Source organism: Dipodomys spectabilis, unplaced genomic scaffold (assembly GCF_019054845.1).
Source record: "Dipodomys spectabilis isolate Male_0828 unplaced genomic scaffold, ASM1905484v1 ptg000094l, whole genome shotgun sequence".
NCBI lineage: Eukaryota > Metazoa > Chordata > Mammalia > Rodentia > Heteromyidae > Dipodomys > Dipodomys spectabilis.
Window position 1 is genome coordinate 234,344 of NW_024870771.1, and position 11,509 is coordinate 245,852.

The following is an 11,509-nucleotide window of genomic DNA, read 5'->3' on the forward strand; positions in this document are numbered from 1 at the left end:
CTTAGCTTATGTGTTCAAGGCTAGCGCTCAACCACTTAAACCACAACACAGCTACATTTCTGGCTTTTTTGGTGCTTAATTGGAGATAAGAGTCTCACAAACTTTACTGCCCAGGCTGGCAGATCTTAGGCTCCTGAATAGCTAGGATAACAGGTACATGCTGCCAGTGCCCAGCTACTTTTACAATTCCTGTCTTTGAGATTTTTTAACCCTGCCGCATTTACTATTACAAAATGTATTTCCATAAGATGTCCTGTGCTGTATCTGAACACTTATTAATGTACCTATTACCAGGGCCTGGGTCTTCTGACCAGGGTCAGAGGGCATTTTCAAATTAGGCTACTCTAAAACTCACTTCCCAAAAGACAACAGTGTTTAACTACACTAAAGTAGTAACCAAATATTAAGACTAAAAAGGAGTTCAGTATTGCTTCAGTTTATTCTGAAACATGGAAATATTCTTTCCCTTCCTGACTCTAGGAGTTCCTTGATGAAATCAATATGAAACATGTTGCATACTGCAAATTTCCCAAAGCTTCTATGTATTCATATTAACTAAGGTTTCTCAGAATTTTTTATTGTTTTGTTTTCCTTGTAGGCACATCATCTTTGCTCCAAGTAGCCACAACAAATATGATGGAGAATCATTTCCTGGAATTTATGATGCTATGTTTGATATTGAAAATAGAGCAGACCTCCATCTGGCCTGGACAGAAGTAAAGAAGCATATTTCTATTGCTGCTTTTACAATTCAAGCAGCAGCGGGGACACTGAGCGAGGTGTTATAGAAACATCTTGGTCAAGCGGCTTACCAATTAAAGGGTGTTGCACAAAGTCTGAGGATGAAATCTGTCTTCTTTTCTAACCACTCATGGAATCAAAGTATTTCAAAACCTTGATTTTTTTCATCATGTTTCTAAATTTGTGCATTATTCACCTATAAGATTTTTTACTCTTGCATACATGTCCAGAGAATGGAGACGAATGAAATGTCCATCAGTGGATGAATGGACAGCGGTATGCTACTCAGCAATTTTTTAAAAAATGAAAGAACGGCTGGGAAGGTGGTTCAGTGGTAGAGCGCTTGCCTTGCATGCCTGAGGCCCTGGGTTCGATTCCTCAGCACCACATAAGCAAAAAGAAAAAAGCTGGAAGTGGTGCTATGGCTCAAGTGGTAGAGCGCTAGCCTTGAGCTGAAGAGCTGAGGGACAGCTCCCAGGCCCAGAGTTCAGGCCCCACGACTGGACCCCCCCCCCCAAAAAATGTAACTGTTAATACATGTGATATTATTTCCAGATGTTTTGGGGTAAAAAATGCTAGGCACAAAGTACTTAATGCAAAACTATGCTTAGAAATCAGCTTGAAACCAGAAATTAGGCAATTTGGAGGAAGGTGGGTAAAACTTTAAAGACCCACATGGCAACATGTAGAGATAAATGGAAATTTCGTCTTGAGCTAAATGTATATTTTAACCATACATCAGGTGTATACATTAGCCATACTTCATTGAACTATAAACATAAAATGGGTTCATTTTAGTGTATGAAAATTGTGGTATAGTTAATTGAATTATACCCCCCCCCACACACACACACATACACACAAAAAATAAAGATTTGTTCAGGAAACTGAAATAGGTTATCTGTAAAATCATTATGGGATGCAAACATCAGAAAGATCAGTAATACCTCCATTTTTGATCATTTCATCTCTACTAAAGAAACATGAAAGTTGGATATATGAGGAAGTAACTACCAAAGTCTCCACACTTAACTTCTATAAAGTAGGCATATTAGTGTCTACAATTTTCAGAAATGATTAAAGCTTCATTAAGAGAATCAGGGATGATAAGAACACTTGCCTGATATACAAGTTCGCTGGGTTCAATCCACAACATGCACATACTCACACATGCAAGCATGCATTAGAAGCTTGGTTGGTCAAACACGTTATCAGAGTTGAGTAAAAACCTGGAAGAGCATTTATAGGCTGGAACCCTAACTAAAATAACAGTTCATTTCATTGCAAGGAGAAACTATCCAACCATACATCTTAATAAAGTAAGGCAATACAAGACGGTCACACATGTCTTATATACCCCAATATGACATGGCATCTCATTGGCTCCCCCTAAGTGTCATGTATGGCAATAACTAAGCCATCAAGATAAATTTATGTTTTATTTGTTGTTTTTGTTTCTTCTGCTAAAAAGAATAAACTAATATTCTGCTTTTTAAAAAATAAGGTACGTAATTTATTTTTTGGGGGGGGGCGGGGGGTCCGGTTGTGGGGCCTGAACTCGGCCTGGGCGCTGTCCCTCAGCTCTTCAGCTCAAGGCTAGCACACTACCACTTTGAGCCATAGCACCACTTCCGGCTTTTTTTTCTGCTTATGTGGTGCTGAGGAATCGAACCCAGGGTTTCATGCATGCAAGGCAAGTGCTCTACCACTGAGCCACCTTCTCAGCCCCAAGGTATGTAATTTATGAAGCATATTTTAAAAACATATAAAATCAGTGTTTTGTGAAAACATGTTCTCAAACCTAGGGAGTTAACTTCACAGCCAGGTTACAATACTTTAATAAAACACATTTCTATATACACTTTCACTTATTTACATGGTGATTGTCCACGACTTACTGTTTAAAAAGTGATAAAGTACAGATAGGAAACAAAACACCATTTCTTCCAATCCTCAATATTATTCTAAATTCAGATGAGCCATATTTTCCTTGCATGAATATACAACTTTCTTGAGTAGCTAAGATTACAGGTGAGAGCCACTGACACCTGACTTAAAACTTTCAACAGGATTTCCATACCAGAGCTTGTGCTTCTAATAACTAGCAGTCAATTGCTTTTATTACAACCAATAGGAAAAAGTAGATCAAATGCAAAACATTTTTAAAGACATTAAAGAGCTATTGAAGAAGGACTAGAGGTATTGAAGCTTTTAAAATACCTTTTGATACATTTGCTGTTAGAGGTGGTATTGGAATTTGAACTCATGCCTCACACTTGCTCTATTACTTGGGCCACACCTTCAGCCATTTTATCTTTTGAACAGTAGATCCTATTTTATGCTTCTCACATAGCTAGGATGACTGTTGCAAACTACTGTAGCCAGGTTTTTATTTGATGAGATGGGGTTTATAAACTTTTATTCACCCTGACCTTCAGTTGCAATTTTTCTCATCTCATCTTTCTGAATAGCTAGGACAAAAAGATTGAACCAATGTCCACCTTAAGAAGTCTTAGTACATCTAGACAATAGTACTTCTCATAGTACCTTCTAGACAGTTGACAGTACAAATTTCTTTCCTGAGGGAATTCAGTAACTCAAGTGAAGGGCTCAAGTTCAAATCTGGTACAGACTCAAGCAAGTTACTGGGGATAATCAGGTTACCTTGGTAGCTCTATGTTCTACCATGAAATAATTCAAATCTAGAGAACAGAAGCCTAATCCTATAACATGTTTACTTAAGAGCTTGGTAGAAAGAGTAAGGGCAAAGCAGTTTTTCAACCTGGCCTAGGCCATCTCAGGCTGTTTCACACCCTAGTCTTTTTTCATGGATGCCTCCATTGTTTTTTATCTGGCTAATTCCTTTCCAATCCCTTAAGAGACAGACTGGTGTCTACAATGCTTTAAAAACTCATCCATAAATATATTACACAATATATTCACCAAAATATATTACACTACTCTTTACAGACCTGTCTTTAGCAACTTTTTATTTAATGGTTCCTTTTTTTCTTTTTTTGGACCTTTCTTGGAAGCAGAGGCCATGTAAACATGGCCAATTATCTTAAGCATCTAAGTGACCTTTTTTTTTTTTTTGATAGTAAACAAAATAAAAGGAGAGTTACAGTATTGAAGAGGCTTATTAAATTGTATCCTAATAAAAACATGGCTCTACCTGGGTGCCAGTGGTTCACACTTGTAATCCTAGCTACCCAGGAGGCTGAGATCTGAGGATCGCAGTTTGAAGCCAGCCAGGCAGGAAAGGTTATCTCCAGTTAACCACCAGAAAACCAGAAGAGGCGCTATGGATCATAGTGGCAGAGCTAGCCTTGAGCGAAGAGAGCTCAGGGACAGTGCCCAGTTCAAGCCACACAACTGACAATACTAATACTACTATTAATAATAATATAAAAAACAGCTCAAATTTATAAATTTCACAATTTATAAATTTCACACCTTGTACTTAGAAGTTCCTTTAAAAGCAAAAATTCCAATGTAAACCTCAACTAACCTCAAGATTTCTCAGCAAAACATTGCCCCATTTGTTAAGAAATGGAAAGACTTGGAAAAAATTATATTGGGGGGGGGGGGGGAAAGGTCAGGTCCTGGGGCCTGAACTCTGGACCTGGACACTGTCCCTCAGCTCTTCAGCTCAAGGCTAGCGCTCTATCACTTGAACCACAGAGCCACTTCTGGCTTTTTTCTTTTTTCTTATGTGGTGCTGAGGAATCAAACCCAGGTCCTCATGCATGCAAGGCAAGCGCTCTACCACTGAGCCACCTTCCCAGCCCCGAAAAAAATTATATTAAGCGAAGTAAGCCAGGCCCAAAGAAACATAGGTCCCATGGTTTCCCTTCTTTGCAATAACTAGTATATGTCTGAGTCAAGCAGAAAAGGTCAGATAAGCTGATGTTAGGGAAATGAACCCCAAGATAAGGATTCAAATGTTTTTTTTCTTTCATTAAATTGTTTCTAAGGTATTTCTAAGATGATTTCTTTGTTGCTTTGTATGTCCCTCCCCCACGGTATAACCCCTGCTTTACCTGTATTTGATGTTGGTATAATTTGTGGAGGGGAAGGGAAAAAAAAAATCATTTAAATAGGGATACAGGTGGACCCATTGCAACAATGAGATGTACAAGTCATTATGTGGAAAAATGAACTTTTACAACTTTGGTGGGGGGGAAGGTGGGAATGGGAAGGGATGGGAAGGGGAAACAAAGGAGGCAACAATTGATAAGAAATGTACTCATTACCTTGCCCATGTAATTGTAACCACTCTGTACAGTATTTTCACAATTAAAAAAAAAAAAAGATTTCCCAGCAAGCATAATATGGCTTTTCATTAAAATATTAAGCTCAGTGGCTGGGAAGGTAGCTGAGTGGTAGAGTGTTTTCCTTGCATTTATGAGGCCCTGGATTCAATTCCTCAGCATCACACAAACAGAAAAAGCCAGAAGTAGTGCTGTGGCTCAAGTGGTGGAGCGCTGAAGAGCTGAGGGACAGCACCCAGGACCAGAATTCAGGCTCCACAACTGACACACAAAAACAAAACAACAACAAAAAAACTACTAAGCTCAGGAACTTTTTTAAAACATTTATTTTCAAAGGCTTCAGAGCTGGAGGAGAAAGAAAAGTTTATCTTCTGAGAGGACACCTCTAGTTTTCCATAAGTGACAATCTAGTTTTACATGACTATGTTGGCCTCATTTTTATTTTTTTTATGATTTTATGACTTCTTGCCGAAGTACAGTTCCAGCTCTGTGCATGGATGTCCTTCTCATCTATAATTAAAGGTTGAGAGAGCATACGGCCATCAGTTTAATATAAAAGCTTTTGAATAAGCTGTGGCCACAGGCTCCCCCCCCCCCCTTCAGTTCTGTCCGGGTGGAATACAATTCTAATTCTCATCCAACTATCCATTTAGATTTGTGTGTACATGTATCCATAGCCTAAGTGCCTAGTTCCTGTAAAGGTTCTTAAAGTAACCATTGCATCCGATTACTTAAAAAACTGAAAGTATGGGTTTTGGTGTTTTGTTTTTTATTGTGAAAATACTGTACAGAGGGGTTACAATTACATGGGCAGGATCATGAGTACATTTCTTATCAAGCATTGTAGCCTCCTCCTTTGTTTCCCCTTCCCATCCCTTCCTATCCTCCCCCTGCCCCCCCACCCAATCCTCCCCTCTCCCCACCCCCACCCCGCACCAAAGTTGTAAAGTTCGTTTTCCACGTAAGGACTAGTACATCTCATTGTTGCAATGGGTACACCTGTATCCCTATTTAAACGATTTGTTTTTCCCCTTCCCCTCCACAAATTATACCGACATCAAATACAGTGTTGGTGTTTTTTTTTTTTTTAATAGTAATTTGGTTATTGGATTTCAGTCAGGAATAAACATTAATAAGCAGGTAGCAATTCCATCTTGGGGTTTGCATGTTAACTTCATTGTTCTTAGCGTCATGATTAAGAATTTAAGGACTTTAGAGGCAAATCCCTAATTCTAAAATGGAACGTGGGCATTTTCTGTGCTTGATACACATCTCTGTTGCTTCTCACTACTGGTGTTAATAACATTATAATGGGAACTATTTGAAAAGTAAATGAAAAGTTATTTACTACTTGAAAAAAAAGTTATTTACTACTTGTAGCTGTCATGTTTACATTTCAAGTTAATTCTTGTAACAAATATTTCCTAATTCCTAAACTAAAATCCCAAGTAGAATTTCTGAAATACGAAGTTGAGACAAGTAGTCTAGTAACGTCTAGTTCTGATTTTATCATTGGCTCTCTGTTTAAAACATTCCTTTCCGCTACCACTCTTTTCCTGCCGGTACGCTAATGTAGTTTTACTTGGGAGACAAATGGGAACTGGAAGAATCCTTTAAAGAATGGAAACTGGCCGGGCACTGGTGGCTCAGGCCTGTAATCCTATCTACTCAGGAGGCTGAGATCTGAGGACCGTGGTTCAAAGGCAGCCTGGGCAGGAAAAGTCCATGAGACTCTTACCTCCAATAAACTACCAGAAAACCAGAAGTGGCGCTGTGGCTTAAGTGGTAGAGCACTGGCCTTGAGCTGGAGAGCTGAGGGACAGCGCCTAGGCGGAGTTCAAGCCCAACGACGGAAAAAAAAAAAAAAAAATAATGGAAATTGGCCCGTTGGCTTCTAAAGTAGATATTCTGGTTAAAACTGTTGTTGGAGTTGGCTTTTCATTAACAAGCCTTAAGCTTTTACAAGAAATTGTAATTATAATCATATGTAAGTACTGAACTTTGAATTCTAACAGATAACTGTTTTCCTCTAGCTAAGAATGTATTATGCAAACTAAGTTATTCTCATCAATAAAGAATCTAGGGTTTGTGTTTAAATTGTGTATTTTGTCCGTCCAACCTCTTCCTACCCTTATAAGACCGTTCCTGGGTGGGGGAGGGGGAACCATTACAGAGGCTTGGGTGGCATATTCTCAGTATGTATAACTGTTCCTTTATTGGATCCACTTAGTTCCAAATTTGTGAACTCCTGCACCATACACAAGTTATATCTGCTTTCTGATAGAAAAATAAGATGCCCTCAACAAAGTTCAGAATGTTCTGAACTCTGCTTTTTTTAAGGTTAAAATGACATTTACATCATGCCTGTCTGATTTCCAAATCCTGAGATCCAGTAAACCAAGTTTCAAATCTTAGTAACCTTGTTGCACTAATTTCATGGAGAAAATCTCACAAATCTATTGTATTCAATGTCCATAACCTAATTTTATGCCACTTTCATATATCCCTTTCTATCAAAGTGGCCTTTCTAAAATGCAAACTAGGGCTGGGAAGGTGGCTCAGTGGTAGAGCGCTTGCCTTGCATGCATGAGGCCCTGGGTTCGATTCCTCAGCACCACATAAGCAGAAAAAAGCCAGAAGTGGTGCTGTGGCTCAAGTGGTAGAGTGCTAGCCTTGAGCTGAAGAGCTGAGAGACAGCACCCAGGCCCAGAGTTCAAGGCCCATGACTGGCAAAAAAAAAAAAAAAATGCAAACTATTACCAGTATATAAAAGTGGAGGGGCTGGGAAGGTGGCTCAGTGGTAGAGTGCTTGCCTTGCATGCATGAGGCCCTCGGTTCAATTCCTCAGCACCACATGAGCAGAAAAAGCTGTGGCTCCAGTGGTAGAGTGCTAGCCTTGAGCTGAAGAGCTGAGGGACAGCACCCAGGCCCAGAGTTCAGGCCCCATGACTGGCAAAAATAAATAAAAACTAAAAGTGGAAAGAGAAGTTTTAAACTAAAGCACATGTATACACAAGCACTATGCTGTACTGGTAAAGCTGATCTGTGTGGGGGCCTAGGTTAAGAATTCTTACCTGGGTAACCACTGTGCAGATGGGACAGAAAATCCTGGGAGCCTGGCTTTGCACTGTAGCAGTAAGTTGCAGAAGCGAGGGGGTTGGATATGTCCTATATAATAATGAATTTATTGAGAAATGTTTACACACACAAACACACTTCCTTGATGTCAACTGAATACCTAGGAGTACAGTTCAAACTTACCTAAAACTCAGATCCTGGTCTCTTAATACCACTTTTCAGTACAAAAATCTTGATCCTCAGATAAATGGTGGATTATAAGATTCAAAACATCTCAAATACCAGAAAGTAAGTTAATTGTTAAAAAATAAATGCTAGCTAGGCAGTGGTGGCTCATAACTAGAATCCTAACTACTCAGAGGGCTGATATCTGAGGATACCAGTTTGAAGGCAGCCCTGGCAAGAAAGTCTGGGACTCTTCTCTCTAATAAACTACTCAGAAAAAAGCTGAAAGTGGAGCTGTGGCTTAAGTGGTAGATTGCTATCCTTAAGCAAAAGCAGCTTAGAGACAGCACCTTGGCCCAGAATTCAACTCCGGGCTCCACAAACAAAACAAACAACCCAAAATATCAAAAAGCAAACACAAAAGAAACTTCCCACACTAACAAAAGAAAACTTTGACAATGAAACATCTATGTCATAGGAAAATGAGAACCAAGTGAAAGGACATAATAATCTTCAGTAATTTATGCAATGTCTTTGCTGAAATTGTCCAAGTAATTTTATATATTGTCCATCTTCTTGATGGAAATGACTTCATAAATTGAGAGGCATTAAGACTGCTATATTTTGGGACTTCCTTCCAAAGAACAGAAATGGGACATAGGAAAATTTTACTTAAAAACAACAACCAAAAAAAAAAACACACAATAAAAAAATCTGACAAATACTTCCTTCAAAAGCTTAACAGTATGAACCAATGATATGACTGGATGAGAATGGCACCATACTAGGCAAATTCCAACTGAGGGACTTTCTCCTCAACACCCAGCCACTATTCCACAAAGTACATCTAAGGGCTCTGAGACCAAGAAACTCACAATGAAAAGGAATATAAGAAAACAGAAACAAATATACTATTTCTCTCAGAATACTGCAAGTCACCTAAAATTATGAAAAGTTCAGAAAGTTAGTGGAAAGTGATTGTGGTACGTATAGAATCTTCGTGAGGTAACATATTTCGATCAATTCCAAACTATCCTAAATAAAAGTTTACTGAAAAGAACTTGATCTAAGAGCAAGCACAAAGCCCTGAGTTCAAATGCAATTACAATTACTGCTAAAAGAAATGGAACCAATGAAAAGCAATGAAAATCTATTCAGACCATGGTGTTAAATAGCTTTTCAAGTTTACTATATAACATGTTAAATGAAAGATGCCAGACATGTTCATATTTGCCTGTTCTTTACAAGGTTCTGCCAACCTTGCCAAAGAATGGAATAGTGATCATTGGACACTAAGAAGAACAATATGAGGAAAGAGGGTAAGATAGGGAAAGAGAAAGAAAATTCACTCTGGTACAGAGAAGAGGAATTAAAAAAAAAGGAATCACTCCTGGCTCTCCTTTCTCAAAGTAGCATTAGTTATTAGGCAAAGCAAGCCACAATAAATTTCAAAATGACTGTTAGAGTACAGAAATCACAAAACATAAATGAAGTAAAAAAGATGGTAAAACTTATCACTCAAATATGGTATATATTGTATACTTACTATACTGCAATAAACTCTTAAAAATTAAAAATGTACTGTATATCCAAAGCATTTCAAAATTACAAATAGTTAGAACCCATTTCCCTGTCCTTATTTAGCAGTTTGGGATCCACAAATAGCAATTCTAACAGATTTCCATTGCCAATGACCCAGCTGGTATAGAAACCATATGCTGGAAAGGCACTGTGCTCGCTTAGAAAAAATTCAAATGATCCATGGCTTATTCCTGGGTTTACAATCTTGTTCATCATTATTTCAACACTAGGAACTTAAGGTTCCAAGTATCTGAAAATATGTACTTATTTAAAGTAGGTCTCACATTAACAGAGGAAACAGAGACACGTGAGATGCTATTTCAGTAGAGGTTTTATCAGTTATGATTTGTTTTCTACAAAATATACATCACTATCAAAATGGACATGGAAATTTTCATGATTTTTTTTCTGCATTGAAGATTATTAGAGCTCTCTGGAGGGTCTTTAGAGAAATTGCATACCCTAAAATTGGTCAAATCATATGATGGGTTTTTAGCAGGCTATTTAAAACCACCCAGACACAATGACAGGAATTTAATAGATTTATTCTCTAATGAAATACAGCTAACAAAAAAATTGTTCCTGATTATCAGTTGTTAGTTTCCTATGTTACATGCCAATGGGTTGTGAAGTCTATACTTTAAGTTGACAAGCAAAAGCAGTATAGAATAGTGGTTAAGGGTACAGAGTAAGTCAAGTTGCCTGAATCAGAGTATTTACTCTCTAACTCAACCTCTTTTGACTCTGGGCAAGTGCCATAGTTTCTTCATTTGTTATGTAAGAGAATCCGCCTCACTGGGGTCACAAGCATTATGCTCAGTTATTTAAATTCTTTAGGCTTGAACCTAGCCCATATTGCTGCATGTGTAACATTTCCAACAGCCAACCAATACATCAAGTACTATGCTAGAAAAAGAGAACAGCTGACCAAAACAGTCAAGGTTAAATGCAGTTGGCAAAGGAATATAAACAGTAACAAACTAAGCATACAAAAATGAAACAATTATATCCTTATGTAATGCTTTCATTAAGATATTAAGGGAATTAAGCTTGGAAAGGTTTCCTTTTTCTTTGCTTACTTTAAATAACAAAAATATTTAAATCTATTTGAGCAATTTATCTGTTTAGTGGATAAACAATGACAAATTAAGGTATTTAATACACAATCTTCCAAGAACATCAAATGTTTAAAGCTGGCAAGTTTCATTTTACTTGTCCTAAAGGGTGGCCTACCAAACTAGCTAACAAAAAACATTAATGAGCAGTCAATAAAAACATGGTTTTAAGAAAACTTTTTTTTTTTCTTTTGCAAAGTTATTTAAGAAGTGAACACTATAACTGAGCAATGTGGATCATGCCTGTAATCTCAGCTATTCAGGAGGCAGGAAGATCATGATTAGAGTTCAGCCTAGGCAAAAAGTTAATGAAACTTTGCCTGATAGGCATGACACTTATCTATATTCTCATGTTCAAGGAGATACAGGTAGGAGGATCACAATCTGTGGCCAAGTCAGCAAGAAGTCCTGAGATCCCATCTGAAAAATAATCTAAAGCAAAAGAGGATGGAGACGTGATAGAATATTTGCTTAGCAAAGTGTGAAGCCCAGAATTCTAATCTTAGTACCACAACCAAAAATAAAAAGTAGTATCATTCGGATATGGATACACAC

At 38.0% G+C, this 11,509-nt stretch overlaps 1 protein-coding gene across 1 annotated transcript in view; it reads left to right on the top strand.

The window, feature by feature from the left end:
• The window catches only part of Naalad2 (N-acetylated alpha-linked acidic dipeptidase 2), a 43,924-nt gene extending 43,089 nt beyond the window's left edge, over positions 1 to 835 (top strand). The window contains exon 20 of the mRNA XM_042685272.1: positions 599 to 835. Within this exon, the coding sequence (XP_042541206.1) occupies positions 599 to 788 (190 nt within the window). The 3' untranslated portion in view covers positions 789 to 835. The remainder of the gene's footprint in view (positions 1 to 598) is intronic.
• The last annotated feature ends 10,674 nt before the right edge of the window (positions 836 to 11,509 follow it).